The following is an 18,076-nucleotide window of genomic DNA, read 5'->3' as shown; positions in this document are numbered from 1 at the left end:
TTCTGTAGTGGCAAGTAGACACTCAGCTTAAAACCTTTAGCTATTCTACCCTGAAACTCTGACATGTGGTTGACTTGGGGCAAGTCTACTCAATATTTTTTTCCTTTTTTGAGACTACTCATTATTAGTAGAATTCTACTAGCATACTAATGCAAATGCTGTAATCTGATTGGCTGAGCCATTGCACACTATCAGCCATTAGTGTGCAGTGGCTGGAGGTCGTCTACAAAATGGCATTGTTTTTTTCATTTTCCCAAAGTTTTGGAGGAAAAGTTTGATGCAAATGGATAATTATTTGCTCTCAATTTCTATGAAGTGATAGTTGATGAGGCCGAAGAAGGTCTCATCAACTATCACCTCACAGAAATCTCAAGTTCATAATTTAATTGACAGAAATTTTGAGCTCACAATCTATTGTGAGCTCAAGATTTCTGTCGTGTGATAGTTGATTAGGGTGGTCTCCCTGTGGAGCCCGAGTCAACTATCATACATAGAGATTGAAAGCAGATAATCTAATCATTTTAGTATAAATCTACTAGTTGTTTACAACTTTATCCTCTTCACATACACTTCGAAAACGCATTTTGTTAACAAGTGCACTCTGCTAGGCTACTTACTATCTACAACAGAATTAATGCAAGTGGCATAGCTAATAAGACAATGGCATTTGTGATAGAAGGCCAGTAGATTTATACTATTTAGTGAAAGATCCTGATTGTGAACATGTAGCTCTTGACAGGTAACATTCTTCCTGAATGCATAACATTTTATACAGTAATTATCATTATTACTAATCCTTGTTTTCTGTGAGTGCTAGTCAACTTGGCTGCACCTTGTTGACTATTTACCCACAAAAAAATGTCAAACAATCATTTGATTGATTTAAATTCTTGAGCTCAGTCCAGGGTCTAAGACCAGAATTTGCCTTCAACCAGTAGCCCCTCAAGCAAGTTTCTGAAAAACTCAAAATTACTAATCCCAATATTAGCCCCCCCCCTTCTTACCCTTACTCTCTGCCCTCATGACCTGAGGTCAGTGTTCTCTACTATTGCTGTTACACTTGGCTGCAAGTACTCAAACTTCTGGCACTTGCATTACCACACGACCATAATGTTATATATCTAAATACCAGTATATCCAATAGGGGAATCTTTGTTTACCATTTTTGTCTCATTAGCATAAACAATTCCGGTTCTGACCAAGGTACAAAAATATTAGTTCTGAATATTGAAAGGATGCAGCACGATTAACTGTCCCAAAGAATCTGAGCCCTATGTATTGAATACTTTTTGTGCAATGTGGGCTTAAAGACTCAAATTTTACGAAGAATGTATGTTATGAGCTCATTAGCGCTTTTGCTGCAGTTTTTAAAAACCCAATTCTCCATGAATACTACACCCAAACAGCCAAAACGTTCACACTTACTAAGTTTAACAAACTCTTTAAATGTTTGAAGTCAATTTGTGTCTAACATGATGCCTTCACTGCATGAAGTCGTATGTTTATGAGGAAAAATGTAAACTATGATATTGGCAAAGATTCGCCTATAATATTTAAGAGAACAGTCATCTGTTGATTTAAGTACAGGCTTGCAGTTATAGTGAAGGAAGATAGTTGAGATACCTAGCAAACTAGCCATAACATCAAGGTGTCCATACGACAGATGACAGATGTTCTAGGAGAGTTACACTCGATCTGAAATGCACCTTTGTCTCATAGATGAAGAAATAGCACACTGCACTTGCACAGCATGTGATGCTGTATATGTTGTCCACAGTCTCCATCTCACTTCTTGCTTGTGAACAATCCCAGACCCTTTCAAATACCATTCTGAGCCCTTGCTTCGCAAACACCAGCCTTTCTGCTCCCCTTTACTGTGTCACTACCCAGACACGAACAGTGAGTGACAGCTGAAAGTATCTTGATGTCAAACTGTGGACTTCACTGAAGAAACTGAGACGGGAATAGCTTTGAGTTCTGTTCTCATGCAGACAAACTCACCCATCACAGCCATTAGGGCCATGCATGCTAGATTTAGTAGCCACCATGTCCATGATTTTGGAAAACCAGCATAAATACTACAGAATACCAGATGAATAAGGTGTGCAGTGGCAGCAAAGTCAAGACACTGATGACAAAAAATACAGCCATTTCATATCAATTAGTAAAGAAAATATTGTACTTTTAGAACAGTTTTCAATTAGTGTCATAAAAGCAAAACTGATCACTAGCCAATTACTAAGGAGGTAGACAATTCAATGAACCAATCAAAACTGGAGGCAAATACATGTAGCTGATGCAAAATGCAGGAAAGCATGTGGGAGCAAGTCACCATTGGGTTTCGTTTTCTGATTGACTGACAAACTGGTGTGAGTTCTATTACCACCCTTGAGGGTGAAAACACTGACAACTTCTCACTTCTAAGCATGAATACTAAAGTGAAAGCTAGGGGTGAACTCTGTCAACATCTCTGTGTGAACTAGAAAGTTGGGTGCAAAACCTCCACAATTCTTTGATAACCAAATCGAAAGTTTGTTTTGGGTAAGGTTGCTTGCCATCTGTGTCAGAGTAAGGTACAGCTCAAAATAAGTACATGTGATTGCCCGAGTTTTGTGATTTGCAAATTGTACGAAATGATGTGCAGATGTTTAATATTTATCATTGCAGTAATTAAGAAATTCAACTTACTTGTTTTGCTCTTCTGACAATCACCCATAATCCACCAGCCCTAACATCAAATTAAAAATTCAATTATCATATTGTACTGTAAATTAAAGGTCTATTGAAGGTTCTTGGAAGTTGATGATTATCAAAAGTAACTCACAGATGATCTCTCTGTTTGTTTTTTTCCATTCTGGGGAGGGCACTTGCAACACAGGCTACAAACCTGCCAGCAAAGTTGCACAATGTACTTAAGGTGGCTGAACACAGTTTTGAAGTGCCTATGCCTAATTCACCATTACTTTTAAATTATTTATGCTTTGGCGCCCATTTTTGGCAAGAGTCAAGGATAACCACAGAAGCGTTTATTCTTGCATTTTGGCTAAGGTGTGTCCTGTTGCCATGGCAACAGCACTGGTTAAAAACAAGGCTTAAAAAATGGTTTTGTTTATTTAAAAAAAAATCCAGTTGTTAGATTTTTTTCATCATTTGCCCACTACGAATTGACATTAAATCCCTTCTGTCAACACTCTTCTAATAAAATTTTGACATAGATGATTTTCGTAATTTGCCGTAAATTGTTTTCACTGCATGTTCTGTATTATTAAAAATTCCCTTAGTCAAAATTCAGATTTTTTGTGATAGATCATTTGTGTGGTTTCTGAACCATTTTTCTGCCAAATTTCTTGAAATTCTAACGACTGGATCGTTGCAAATCGGTAAGTTTCTGCGAAAGAAATCGGTCTCAGTTTTTGGAGCAACTGCGCAAGCCCTGCATTTAACTGAGTTCTTTCGCTAACAAAGAAAAAGCTAAGAATTGCTGGGTTCTTTGCATTGTTACCTTTTCTAATATATCTTTGTAATAAGAGACTGAAGCCACCAATATACTGCATTCAAATATAGAGAAAAATAGCACAGACAGTGGAGGTCTTGAGTAAATAAAATGATCGCTGGATTGCTCTATTGAAGGCATATTTGTTTTTTCCAATCCTTGTGCGTGCACTGAATTGCATCAGCAAAAGCGTAGGCAAAAACTGTGTTTGGCCACATAAACAGATATGAGGGCAACCAAGCAAAACAGATTTCACAACCTGGTCAGGAAGCTAGTGGATTTGGTCTGTCTTGACCTCAGAGAGGTAAACTAGCAAGTAGGACTACTCCCTCTGTGGATGACCCCAATAGCTATACAACAACATTAAATATCGATCCCACCATAACTCAGAGGTGGGTCTCCAAAATCATGAACATCACACGCTGTGACTGGATCAACGAGGAATAACACTGATTTGTTGACAATTTTTGATACTATTTGGCATTTATGTCTGAAAACAATATATTGAATGCACTTCAAAGACCTTAACATGAACACAGCTGCAAACACAATCTGATTGTTTAGTCTGCTGAGTCTGCCAGTAGTCAGTCTAGCTAGTCAGTCACTGAATTCTAATATTTAACTTAACATCAGCATGGATAGTAGAAGACCAGTACCGAACATTCTCAATCATTCATACACGGAACTTGACCGAAAATACCCGATCAGTCAACCAAGCATAAAGGGTTATCTTCTTCAGTGTTTCAGTTGTCATTTTCTGAATCGAAGCTGAATTCAGGAATATTGTACAAACGACTGAGTCTCAATTGCTTCATGAGTAAAATTCAAAAAAGACAATGGGACGTTTAAGCCTATTTCTAAGGATCGTCCAACATACTTACCCAGTCAAAGTGTTTAGACAGAAGGCTGCCATCGTTATCTTTCCTTTAAACGATACAAATTGGAGTTCCTACGAAAAAGACTACATGGTTACAGAAATTCTGACAAGGACAGAGTTGGCAAAAAGATCAAATGTATCAATGATCATTTTACCTGGTAATGGAAAAACTGGCCTAGAGACCGCGTAGATCCCGTCCAGACATCAACTAGGACAACCCAAAACGCTAAGAATAAATAAAAGACACACTGAACGGCGACAATTTGCGAAACGATTAAGCAAGGGTCCCACACATAACTTCTAAAACCTGCCGCCATGTTGGAAGATGGATATGACGTGAAAACATGATGTCATTTCCCTCAAAGCGAGTGCTCTTTGCCGACCACCTCCCCCATAGGCAGACCATAGGGCAGACAAAGATGGCTGGGACCTTTGAGAAAGACAATCTTATTTCACTTGATTGATTGACTATGTCACAAGCTACAAATCGCGTCGATTGTCCAATTTGTGGACGCTCGTTCTCGGCCGCTTTTGTGAACGAACATGTGAACAAGTGTTTGAATGCAACTCAAGCAAGTCTGTCTCCATCGGCAGGCGGTCAAATCGAGGTTGATTCGGGAAACAAATCAACAACAGGAGCTGCTAGTTTTCCAGAGAAGTCTCCTGGTACCTTAAGCAAAAGAAGAGCATCGAATGGGAACGCTGACTTGGCCAGAAGCCCCCAAACAACAAGCGCTTTGAATATTTTGAAGAGGAGCTCGTCAAATTTGGCGGGAAAATCAAGCACAAATCCTCCTTTGAAGAAACTGAAGTCACAAGAAACGACAAACACCTCCAAATCACCAGAAAACAAAAAGACAGATCACAACGCGCTCTTCACTTCGGGGGCTCAGGAATCAGTGTTAAGTCAACATTCAAATTCATATTTTCCAGACAAGAAAAGCAAAGATAACAGGAAAGCACAAAAATCAAATACCAGTCAGTTTACTCCTCTGGCTGAAAGAATGCGACCTAAGACCTTATCTGAGTATGTCGGTCAGTCTCAGGTGTTAGGAAATAACAGTCTTTTAAGGACCTTACTTGAGGCCAATGAAATTCCTTCTATGATCTTCTGGGGTCCTCCTGGTTGTGGCAAGGTATAAATAAGCATAGCCAGACCATTATGTTTTGGAGGACAGGGGTGGGGGGAGGAGCGCCCGAGAGAAGGGGAAAATTTCTGGAGCATGAAATTTTTTCTCACCTTTTTCTCGCCTGGGTTGTGCATGATTCTTTTAGGTGGGCAATAGCTTGCACTATAAAATTTTTAAAGTCAAACACAGGACCTAAATAGTAGAAAGCACTTGTTACATTTTTTTTCCCATGGCTCTCCTTACACGAGTTTTTCGCAGTCACTTTTGCTGTGGCAGAATTTTTTTTCAGAAACTGCCCACCCACCCTCCTCAAAAACATAATGGTCTGTCCTTTATTATAAGTTATTTGAACTTTATTTCTTAAGGATAAGGTCAATGCAAACAGACTGGTTAATTGTGGTGTTATGAAAAACTGACTTCCTTATTCTTTAATGAAGATAGTTCCATTGAATATCTTCTTCAAAAACCTTGCAACTCAGGGTATCTTTTTTATGAGTTATTTCAATGGCTACAGCACCAAAGGGTATGGTTTTTGAATGAGTTTAGCCTGATATGAGGTATACTATTTTGACAAATATTTTGTTTCCTTTATGTGGTAACATCATTTTAATATTGCATGTCGAACTGTTGCTATCTATGATTTCAGACCACTCTGGCTCACATTATAGCCAACTCTGCCAAAGCCAGTAACAAAGCTCGATTTGTACTGCTGTCAGCGACCACAAGTGGCATAAGTGATATCAAGGAGGTAGTGAAAGTGGCGAGAAATGAACTACAAATGTTTAAACGCAAAACAATTTTGTTTGTGGATGAGATACACAGATTCAATAAACTTCAACAGGTAAATATTGCTACTATGTAGATTGTGTTAGTGCAACATTTATTCATGACAGTCACAAAAAGACAGTAGACATACCATCTTGATCAATCAAGTGAGAAAAAATTCAAACGACAAGTGCAGGATGGCATAGTTTTTTGGGTCAAATAAAGCTCCAGCCATGCCTAGATGGGTCTCGTTTAGAGGTTTTGTACAAATTTTCAGACAAGCACCTTTTTATATGAGTCCCCCCTTCACCTGGGAGGTAAGCCTGCCCTGTACTGTAAATCAACTGTCAATCAACTGATAGCTGACAGGCAGCCGTTATGGTAGCCTACTCCAGGCATTCAGTTCATATTTGGGCGCTGCATAAAGGATAGGATTGGCACAAAGACTGAGATACAGAGTTTGGGTAAGGATTTTTGCCCATTTTTTTTTCTCCCACAAACTATCAGTCTGGAACATTGCAACATGGTAACCAATGTACACCCTTTATTGGTCAGATTTCTTTCTTCATAACAGCGAAACAGCATCATTAACTACCCATTCTACCCGTTAATAAGTAATCTACAAATTACCTCATTGTTGCTCTGGTTTTTATAGGACACCTTTCTTCCACATGTTGAAAATGGAACAATTACATTGATAGGAGCAACTACAGAGAACCCGTCTTTCCAGCTTAACAATGCTCTGTTGAGCCGCTGTAGAGTCATAGTGCTTGAGAAACTTACAGTGGATCATGTTGAGCAAATCCTGCGAAATGCCATGCACAGTATGGGAGTGTTAGTTGGTAAAGGGGATTCCCTAGATAAGAAGCAGAGAAATCTTGCACCTAAGGACAGGTATAAAAAGACCACTATTCTCTTGACATAAGCAATATTCTAACTTATTATATGGCTAGCTCTGCAAGCGGGCAAGATAAACCAAATCCTGCACTGTGATTGGCTACCTGAGTGGGTTAGATGACCTGCTGTGTCCCGCAAGAAATAGTGCTTTTTTGCTATATAATACTGTATATCCTGTATTGACCATTAGCTTATTTGGTGAAGATGGCTGAATATTGACCTTGTTCTTTTTTTGCTTGTTTATGGACCTCAACTCCTTCTCGTTCCATACACACACAAAAAACAACTAGGCCAATATCCAGCCATCTTGACCTCACGCTCTGTCAGTAACCCATGTCTCTGTGTTTTTTTTTTTTTTTTTTTTTTTATCAGTGATCATCTTGTTGTCATTGAAGAGAAAGCTATTACAACTTTAGCAAACCTGTGTGACGGTGATGCCAGGATTGCTCTGAATGGTCTTCAGCTTGCAATACAATCACAAGTAGCTGCAGTGAAACAGAAAACAAAGGGACACGACAATGAACTTAATGGCCCATCTTCATTGCAACAAAATGGAGAATGTAACCTACTAGACTTCAGCTCTGCTGATACTCAAGGATGTGACGAGAAACAGATTGTTTGCGTCAATGTGTCGCATATTAAAGAAGGCCTTCAAAAAACACACTTGCTTTACGATAGAAATGGCGAAGAACATTACAACATTATTTCTGCACTACACAAGTCAATAAGAGGGAGTGATGAGAATGCTGCTCTGTACTGGCTTGCCAGAATGCTTGTAGGAGGAGAAGACCCACTCTATTTAGCTCGTAGGCTGGTGCGATTTGCCAGTGAGGATATTGGTATGTGCTTGGTTGATTTAAGTTGTGGTACACACGGTTTGTAGGCAGTGCTGTGGCCATTGATATTGCAATAGTACTCTTGAGAAGTCTGGTTTTGGGCCTGATTGTTGTGTTCTTGGGCAAAACACTTGGATCATGTGTACTAAAGGCATTTGTGGTCCTAGTGTCGATTGATACCCTTGATTGACACTCCAACTACATCTTGATTAACACTCAGTTGACATCTCCATCGATACTTGGTAAACGCTCGGTGGACGTCTGTGTTGAAAGTCGGCCGAGAGTTGACTAATTTTTGCAGACATGCCATTGAGTGTCAATTGATACATATGAGTCAGTCGACACTGCTGACTATTGACCAACAGTTGATCAATTGTCAATCTAGTGTCAACTGAGTATCAATCAAGATGTCAGTCAAGATGTCAATGGAGTGTCGATCAAGGCTCGATCGAGGGTATTGATTGACACTCAACTCAACTCAACTCATGGATGCCTTTAGTACACATGATCCAGGCACTTGACTCTCACTGTATCTTTCTCTGCCCAAGATTGTAAACAGAGACAGGCAAATTGCTAACTAAAGGCAACCTGACAGAAAAATCTGCATTGTGGATGTGATATACTAGTTGACATCCAATCTAGGGAAAGTAATATTACTACATGTGGTTGCTTCATGCGACAGACCTCAGGCATAAGCACCAGCACCAGCAGGCCTTCTGACTTTTAATTCCTAGCCAGAAGTCAACGTACTAACCACTTTCCCACAGCATGTCTATATTGGTGTCCCATTCAAATGGATCTCCACACCATATTATGCTGTGTATTCACTATTTGGAGCCTTTGCAGTACATTACTGACATGCAAGATGGTTTGTGCAGGGGATTCCAAATTGCTTTCTTGTTAATATTTTCTCCTCTTAGGCTTGGCAGATCCACAGGCCTTGAACCAAGCTGTCGCAGCTTACCAAGCTTGCCATTTTATTGGAATGCCAGAGTGTGATGTAAGTACATGCATGCAATGTTTGGTAATTTTTTATAATTATTAGCAGGAAAAAATGCCCCATTCAGGGTTTTCATAATATTAAGGGCGGAACCTTTCGGGCAATGTGGCTGAGCCTTTCAGGCAAAAATTGGACTCATGAACCACCCGCAGACACACTGCTGATCAATACTAAGACTGTCATCCTCAACCTAAAAGAGGGATAGCCATGACAACAAAAATTAAGGGCCGGCTATTGGGCAAATTGACCAGCTGTGATGATGATTTTACCCATCTGGTTTGCCCTTGTAGAGAAACATTTTTGTTAGAAAGAAGTTCAGTTAAAAAGTTTTGCCCGCCAGTGAAAACGTTAATGAAACCCCTGCCCATTTCCATTCTAAGGTCTTATCCACTAATCTTGTTTTGGCTGCTTGGTTGTTTGCTTATTGAGGTGCCATTAAAAACGCACTGGATGTGAGATTGGGGTAAGCTTTTGTTAATGGGTATTTGATAAATGATGAAGTACAGTTCCATGGTAAAATCAGGTGCAATAAAGTAACATTTAACAATAAAAAATCCAATGCCAAATATTATGTCTATTATAGATAATAAAATGACAAATAACAGAAAATAAAACTAAACATAATCTCTGCCTTTAAACAGGTGATCCTCGCCCAAGCTGTAGTCTACCTTGCCAGAGCTCCAAAGTCCATTGAGATATATAATGCATACAGTGAGGCTAAGAAGTATGTGCGCGGCTGGGAGGGTCCTCAGCCAGCAGTGCCCTTACATATCAGGAATGCTCCAACTAAGCTGATGAAAAGTTTAGGATATGGTGCGGGGTACAAGTACAATCCTGCATTTGACGAACCTGTTGATCAGACGTATCTGCCTCCAGAAGTACAGGGCGTTGACTTTTTTTCTTGGAGCAGGAACGAGTCCAGTAAAAAAGATTTGTAGAAACTTGCTATGCTCTTGTCATATCAAACAAAAGCGTTGTCATTAATTATTCTTAAATTCACAGTCTTTAGATCTTTGTAGGACAAGTATAAACATGCTAAAGAAAAGGTCCATTTATAGAGCAACAATCAATAAGAGAGTAAACTTGTGTTTAATAGTCTTTTCAATTAATTGATAAGAACATAACAATAGAGAAGTTAAAAAAATTAAATAGTATTTTATCAAGTAATTTTAAGATATAAAAGTCTGAAATGAATTGCTTGTTAATTTTGTAATAATGTTTTGTTATCATAGGGTGCGTTCCTTTGGTATGATCTGGATCAGGATCAGTGATCCAAGATCTGTCTGGATCATGGTGCATCAAAGGAACCGATGAATCCACTCTGGTCATGGATTCATCGGTTTCTTTGATGCACCATGATCCAGACAGATCTTGCATCACTGATCCTTATCCAGATCACCCCAAATAGGAATGCAGTCATAGTCTATATACTGTCAATGTGATATTTTACATAATATGTTATAATAGATACTCCCTATAAGATAAATGTTGTGTACTAAATGTGTAAACTTTTTTGGTTGTTCCTTTCTTTGTTCAGATTTGTTCATTTTGCATTTGATTCAATGTTGTATTATCACAGTTTTTGTGCTACCTTTCTCCCTTTGCTGATGGTTCTGTTGACAATATAATAAAGTTCCCTAGACGAACAGCACACACTGAGATGCACTCTGTTGAATTTTGGGTTGTGTCCACACGGAACTGTTGGAAAAATCATCCATTGACCAATTTTCTTCACTGTTTGCCTTTTAAGCCCAGCAGTCTACACTCCCTTGTTTCTGAGTTCCCTTCCCCTCTGATCTCCGCCCTCTAATATACATGCACAGAAACGTAGTATTGCGTCATTAGTTTTACACCGGTCTGGGCTTCATTCCTGTGTTTACAAAGCCTGCGAACAGGCTCCCGGTTAGGACGGAAAAAAACACATTCGGCGAGCGCGAAATATGTATGTATGTAAACAGAAGAATTCGGAGAGCGAAGCAATCGAGGGTCACCGGAGGTTGTTCGCTGGCTAGTGTTTACAAAGAAGTGATGGGCAAAATCTGCCATTCATTGCCATATGAAAAAATGACCAGTCAAGAACACCGCTTCTGTAACATTCTAGGCTACACTGTAGCGGAAACAAATAATTTTCATTCATTTCTTTCACTGATCTTGTTGACCCACATTCTGCGCGAAAGACATCCTCCCCGCTAATGGCGTCTCGCGCGAGTTTCACGCTTGGCGGGAAGACGTCGAGATGCTCGTCAAGAGCTTGGGAACTAGCATTCGTTTCAAATGGCGGACAGTTCTGCACGTTTGAGCACTTGAGGGTTTGATTTTCCACCAGCTTCAATTGCACTATCTTCATATTCACCGTCTCTGAGTAGAATTTTCCTGCTCTCTTAAAAGATTTATCAAAATGGTGAGTTTCGCCGATTTGTTTGTCAGTAGTCCGGGAGTTCGCTTTTCGCACGTGATGACTCTTCGAGGGAAATTAAAGGACAAGGTTTGTTTTCGTGACTCCTTGATTCACCATTTTTTTGGCCTGCAAACTGTAAAAACCTTTCTGTGAATGGTAATTTAAATATACTCCGTGAAGCGTGTATTCTGAGAAATCTTGAAAACGAAGTTTGAGTCGTGAAATGTTTCGTGACTTGGCGACAAACTACTCCCTCAGCAGGGAGGAGGGGGTGGGGGAGGAGGTGCGTGTGGACTAGTGTGATACTACCACTACCAATATGCCTCAAAATTTTGAAACGTTTGATACTTATACCTAAAATTGAACCATGTGTACTAAAGGCATCCCTGGTCGAGTGCTGATCAACACCTGGATAATTTGATACCCTTTATGGGCACTCAATTGATACTTGATCAAAACTCCATGGACACCTCAGTTGACACTTGCTCAACAATCAATCAACTCTTGATCGACTTCTTGGTCAGCAGTTGATCGATAATCAACTAATTTCTGAACGATGCATATGAGTCGGTCTACACTCACCCAACTATTGACCCACGGTTGATTGAGTGTCGATCAAGTGTCAGTCGAGATGTTAATGAAAGGTTGATTGAATGTCGACCAAGTATCGATTGGGATGTTGATTGAGTGTTGGTGAAGATGTTGACGGCTGGTTGATTGAGGCTAGCTGCTATCAATTGATACTCAACAATGCCTTTAGTACACATGATCCAATTAGATTATACATTTAATTCATGTCTACAGTATGAACAGATGTAGACATGAATATGGCATATATAAGAATACCATTTTTTCCTTGAATTAAAGATGAAAGTATACCAATAGACATGTAAGATATTGCATCATATTTAATACTACTTGTGTCCTTTTCTACTGCAGTCCACATTTCGACAGGGTATAATAAGAAGTCTCGTTAAACATGGCATAGCACTGGTGGGATGTACCACAGTTCTAGGTACATTACATTTCTCAGCCAAAGGAGATGAGAGATTTTACAGATCCATTCTCATGCCTGTTGTTATGAGAGTGCTGGAACCTGAACGTTCTCACACATTTGCCGTGTGGCTGGCTTCTAAAGGTCTAGTTCCTATGGACCAAACTGGTGATCCTGAAATACTGGTAAATGAAAACTTGATACAACGGAAGTCTAGACTGGTTCTCAGTAAGCTCTCCCTTGGAGATATACTATCTTAGTTGTTCCCAGGGCCTATTTCAGTCTTTTCTTCCTACCCCGCTTTTGGATCCAGAAGGGGCATGTCCACACCCTTTTGAGTGCATTTGCTGGTTCTAAGACTTATCTTAGTATCATGATCTTTGGTTTTGATAAGAGGAGTTTAACAGTCTCCTCCAGGCATTCAGTTAGTTGGGGCACAGCGCAGAAAACAGCGCTTGCTGCACCCCAAATAACTGAGCACCTGGAAGAGGCTAGAAGTTTAACATTAAACAAATGTAACATTTATGAACCTTTTTCGCAAATACCTACGTCTTGCTCAGACCGAACTGTTGTTTAGTCATTTTTTAGTCCTTTAACAGATGAAGTAAACTTTGTTTTTCAATTTCTATCCAGGAAACCACAGTGTTTGGCCTCCCATTTCCAAATCCCATTGGCTTGGCAGCAGGTTTTGACAAGCATGGCGAAGCTGTAGATGGAATGTTAAAAACAGGATTTGGTTTTGTAGAAATTGGAAGTGTAACACCATTGCCGCAGCAGGGTAATGCTAAACCAAGAGTGTTCAGGCTGAAGGAGGATAAAGCTGTTATTAATAGGTGGGAAATGCCATAATATTCTTGCACTTTGATATAAGCAATAAACATGAATAAATTAATTAAGCTTAATGAAAAATGTGGTAATCTAAAATAATATTTCACCTGCAGACCTTGCATACAGGCCTTGCACAGTGGTAACTAAGAGCCTAATTTATTCCTGGGGGGATTCCCATTTAAAAAGGACGGGGCTGCTTGTCATACCTTTTGGGGGTTAAAAACATGGTTTTGGTACCTCATAGGGTGTTCATCTTTGAAAGGTTCACAGCAGGAGCTTTTGTGATACCTTTTGGGGTATTGAGCCAAAAATATGTGGCTGCAGGAGATAATGTTATGTGTAAGAATTGGTACCTCAAAGGGGAGGGAAAAATTCAAGCCACGTCCCCAAAAACAGGATCTTGGTACTTCCCATTGAGGGGTTCATTTCAAAATTTCAGCCGAGCACCCCGTCCTTTTTGTATGGGAGTTTGCCCCCCCCCCCCCCCCCAGGAATCTATTATACAGACACAAGTGTTTTACTGGAAAATACACCACTTGTAATACTTCATCTATACCTGAGTGGCGTATTTTCCATATCTTCACTAGTGAGGATATTGATGACTTCATTTCCCTTCTTTGATAATAATTATTGTTGTAAAAAATGTCTTTGAATGCTCTGAATTGCATGCACTAATTGAATTAACCATGGTTGCGGAGCTCAGGCACTTTTTACTAACACCTGCCAACCTATCCAAAGATCAGCCTGCCTTTTTTTCTGTAGGATTTTGCCAGTCAGGCCATATAGTATAACAGTGATATTAGATATATAGTGATAGTATGATAATACTACAACATTTCTTCTTTTGTTAGAAAGTTTAAAAGGGGAGGGTATGTGAAGGCTTGTCCTCATTTCTCAGACCTTATGTGCTATTATGTGCTAGCACTATTATGTATTTCTCAGATCGATACTCTCAGTCTATACCCTCGATTGACATCTCGATTGACATCCCAATCAATACTCTGTTGACACTCTATTAAAACTTGATCGACAGTCGGTCGACAGTTGGTCGAGTGTCGACTGACTCATATGAATTGAAAAAATTAAAAAATAGTTGACTGTCAACCTAGTGGACTGTTGACCAAGATATCAATGAAGATTCAATCGAGTGTCAACCAAGGTGTTGATGGAGAGTCAATTGAGTATCGATCACGGATATCAGTCAATACTCGACCGCAGATGCCTTTAGTACACATGATCATCCTTGTGTCTTCCTTTATCTACATAAGCCTCTCATTCAACTGCCCTTGCATTTTCTTACTAGATATGGTTTCAACAGCCATGGACACGAGGCTGTCCAGTCACGTCTAAAACAGCAGATACAAGAAAGAGGTCACCCTCCTGGAATCCTGGGAATAAATCTGGGTAAAAATAAAACTTCTGATAATGCTGTGGAGGATTATGTTAAAGGAGTGAAGTGCTTCAGTGGTCTGGGTGATTACTTGGTTATCAACGTTTCATCACCAAACACGCCAGGCCTTAGATCACTACAAGGCAGACAAGAATTAGAAAAACTTATAGATAAGGTACAGGAAAATAAATATTATTACATTCTAATGTACATAAAAGATTTTGTTGAATTGATGAGTTAATACAGTACATTGAGGGTATTCTACAACAACAACAACAACAACAATCTTTGTTATCAAATATTCATAAAATGTTAACAATCTGCAAATTTATAGCAATAGCTAAAGATGGATGGATATGGCCTTGAAGTCAAGTAGAGATGAAGACCTGAAGTAACCCTGTCAATCTTTCTAGCCCCTTACAAGCTTCTAACATGCACTAATCACAGACACCAGATCATCAAATATTTGGAATTTAAGGTTTGGTTTTGTAGAAGGAAGAAAATTGAAAAACCTTGGGAAAATGGTTAAAGAATGGACTATAATGTGTGTAACAAATTCAACCCACATATACACGTTGCCACATTGGTGGGACAAGTGCTGTCGCTACTGTGACAGCCTGGTGCATTTTACTATTACAGTTATGTACAGTTCATTTGGCCTTCTCATTATCCAAAGTTGTGTTTTTTGTCTGCCACTTTGTTAGATCACAATGCCTCTCATGAGCCGGCTGTACAAATTATTATCACTTAGTACTTCAAACTGATTGGCATCTTTGGAAACTGTTGGAACTATTGTTGATCCCCACTGGACTGGGGCATCCCTTCTAGGAGGAGCAGTTATCGTAGTTGCTTGATGCAACACTCTAGACTGATGATGAATCAGCATTGCCAATCCATCAGGCTTAGAATGTGACATAACTGTAATGGCAACCTTTCAAATTATCTGGTAATTAAAAATAACATCTGCCTGGACATTTTTTTTCTAATGCTGTCAAATTTTCTTCAGGTATTAGAGGTTCGTAATTCTTTGCCTAAAAAAGCACAGAATCCTTTATTAGTGAAGATTGCTCCAGATCTCACTGATGATGACAAAGAAGACATTGCAGCTGTGGTAACACGGGAAAAGGTTTGTTTTTCTTAGAGAAAACATGAGACAAAGCTATTTACTGGTGTAATTGTTGTGCTGCTAATGTGCTGTTGAGCCTTCATGTCTTGTGGTAGTTTGTTCCACATCCTTAAAGTACATGGGAAAAATATTGCAAAATATTGCGACTTGTCTGTGCCTCATAGATTAATTTATTATATTCCTCAGTCTTTGGCTTTGGCAAATTACTGACCTGCTTGTCATTGTCAGATCTCTATATTTTGCTCAACCTCATCCAATTAATAATTTGTTACATATTTGTGTTGTTTTCAGGGTGGTGTAGATGGTATCATAGTAACAAACACAACTGTTGCCAGACCAGAGACCTTGAGAAGTGAACACAAGAAAGAAACCGGTGGTCTGAGTGGAAAACCATTGACTGAAATGTCCACTCGTACAGTGAGTGACATGTATAAACTTACAGGAGGTAAGTAAGGGAGTAAGTGATTCTTGTGACCTGTCAAAGTCATACCTAGTCTCTGTATTTTGTGTTTATCCAGTGAGAGACTGGATATGACAGCTAAGGAACTTGCCTCATGCAATCCGCTTATGCATTGTGATTGGCTCAACAACATGCAAAATTAGTAGTGACCAGGTACGACTTTGTTTTTTATGTGATAAATATTCAAATCACTGCCCGGAGTTCATTTACTACTGTGATGTTGATTTGTTTGTTTTTGTTTTTGATTTGTTTTGCAGGAAAGCTACCTATTATCGGCGTGGGGGGAATATCTACAGGTCAAGATGCTTACGACAAAATTAAGGCTGGGGCCTCTTTAGTGCAGCTTTACACAGCCCTGGCTTATGAAGGGCCACCCATTGTGAAGAAAATTAAACGGGAACTTGCTGACCTTGTCAGGTGAGCAAGTCATAATTATAAGCCCAAATAGACATGTACAAAAATATGTGTAACACTTTTTGTCTGCTAATTTTCACACAATTTATGCCATTGTTGTTGTTTTTCATAGAAATGATGGTTTCAAATCAGTTGAAGAGGCTGTTGGAATTAATCATGTTAAACAAAGATGACCACTTGGCAGATTATTTATTGATGAGCAGCCAACAAACTCCTCAGGAAGTGGTCTCACCATCCAGTTGGCACAAAGCAGTCCTATCTTTTCTTTTTGATACTGTCAAAGAAAAGAGACTAAAGTGAACTGTGTTTTAGCAGATGTAACAAACAATTCAATACCTCATCAGATATGGAATCATTGGGCAGTAAAAGTTTGGCTTTTGCACGTAATAATTAATACTAATACTTACTAATTATTAGTAGACAATATTTAAATATGTTAAATGTAGTTAATGATATTGATGAAAACAAAAAGAGCAAAACCCACCAAATAACTAGTTGTTGTCGTTGTTTCCTTCTAGTTTAAGTGACCCTTGTTGTTTCTATTGGGATTATTGTCGGAAATTTTTTCCCAAGAAATTTGTAGGTTAAAGAATCCATTTTGGGGTTTGCAACTCAGGTTCATTTTAATCTCGGAGTGGTTATGACAAGTGATCATGACATTTGCTCATCTGCACAATGACTTTAGTGACTAAGAGTATTTCTTCTCTCCTGAATTGGATGCTAGGAAATCACCTGGTTACCCCCCAGCATTTAATTTGCCAGTACTAATAAAGATTATAATACACTTGGGTGAAGGGGCCACTGAGAGTGTCTTACCCAAACACACAACACATTTACTCTACCAGTGGCCGACCTGAAGAGTCTAGTAGAATTAAACCACGAGGCTGGTGGACTCCCACATTAAAATGATGGGAGTGCGTACTTGAACCTTTTAGGGGTTAAAAAAGCGGTTTTGATACCTCTTGGAGTGTTCAGCCTCAAAAGGTCCACAGTGGGGGCTTTTGCAGTACCTTTTATGGTATTGAGTCAAAAAAAATATGACCGGAGATAACATGTTGCTTTAGAATTGGCACCTCTTAGGGATGAAAAAAAATCAAGCTATGCCCACAACAGGATTTTGGTACCTCTTAAATTTTCTTTTCAAGATTTCTGACTAGCAGTCCCTGTCCTTTTATATGAGGTCTATGAGAGTCCCGTGGGCCATGAGTTTATGGCATCTTATGCCAATAGCAGATGTGCATGTTGTTGCCATTTGACTTCAGCTACGGGAATTCCTTTTGTTGTTTCTTTATTTATTTAAATTTTGAAGCCCCAGTCATGCCCATGGCCAGTGGGGCTAAATAGCAGATTACCCTAATAGACCATTTTACAGTTGTCTGCTCAGTGACCTGGCCTTTGGATGGCAGTAAAGGCCGGAGTTGACCTTGTGTGACAAGGTCACTTTAGCTCATTTTCAGTTCTAATTCTC

At 39.3% G+C, this 18,076-nt stretch overlaps 3 protein-coding genes across 3 annotated transcripts; 2 read left to right on the top strand and 1 right to left on the bottom strand.

Moving 5' to 3' along the window:
* Positions 1–345: 345 nt before the first annotated feature.
* On the bottom strand, positions 346–4,694 carry LOC145465623 (protein SYS1 homolog). The gene is made up of 4 exons (XM_081449403.1): positions 4,526–4,694; positions 4,375–4,442; positions 2,689–2,728; positions 346–2,128 (listed from the first exon to the last, which is right to left on the bottom strand). The coding sequence occupies exons 1-4, from the start codon at positions 4,685–4,687 to the stop codon at positions 1,928–1,930; spliced, it is 471 nt and encodes a 156-aa protein (XP_081305529.1). The 5' UTR covers positions 4,688–4,694; the 3' UTR covers positions 346–1,927.
* A 53-nt stretch (positions 4,695–4,747) lies between these two features.
* LOC145465614 (ATPase WRNIP1-like) lies at positions 4,748–10,657 on the top strand. Its single transcript, XM_081449393.1, has 6 exons — positions 4,748–5,506; positions 6,147–6,341; positions 6,921–7,159; positions 7,535–8,001; positions 8,919–8,998; positions 9,640–10,657. The coding sequence occupies exons 1-6, from the start codon at positions 4,841–4,843 to the stop codon at positions 9,934–9,936; spliced, it is 1,944 nt and encodes a 647-aa protein (XP_081305519.1). The 5' UTR covers positions 4,748–4,840; the 3' UTR covers positions 9,937–10,657.
* A 299-nt stretch (positions 10,658–10,956) lies between these two features.
* On the top strand, positions 10,957–18,008 carry LOC145465620 (dihydroorotate dehydrogenase (quinone), mitochondrial-like). The gene is made up of 8 exons (XM_081449400.1): positions 10,957–11,399; positions 12,336–12,575; positions 13,024–13,223; positions 14,522–14,783; positions 15,615–15,734; positions 16,026–16,179; positions 16,452–16,611; positions 16,721–18,008. Exons 1-8 carry the CDS (start codon positions 11,397–11,399, stop codon positions 16,779–16,781), a joined length of 1,200 nt encoding a protein of 399 aa, XP_081305526.1. The 5' UTR covers positions 10,957–11,396; the 3' UTR covers positions 16,782–18,008.
* The last annotated feature ends 68 nt before the right edge of the window (positions 18,009–18,076 follow it).

Source organism: Orbicella franksi, chromosome 13 (genome assembly GCF_964199315.1).
Source record: "Orbicella franksi chromosome 13, jaOrbFran1.1, whole genome shotgun sequence".
Lineage (NCBI taxonomy): Eukaryota > Metazoa > Cnidaria > Anthozoa > Scleractinia > Merulinidae > Orbicella > Orbicella franksi.
The sequence above is the reverse complement of the archived record's forward strand: the minus strand, read 5'-3'. Positions and strand labels throughout refer to the sequence as shown.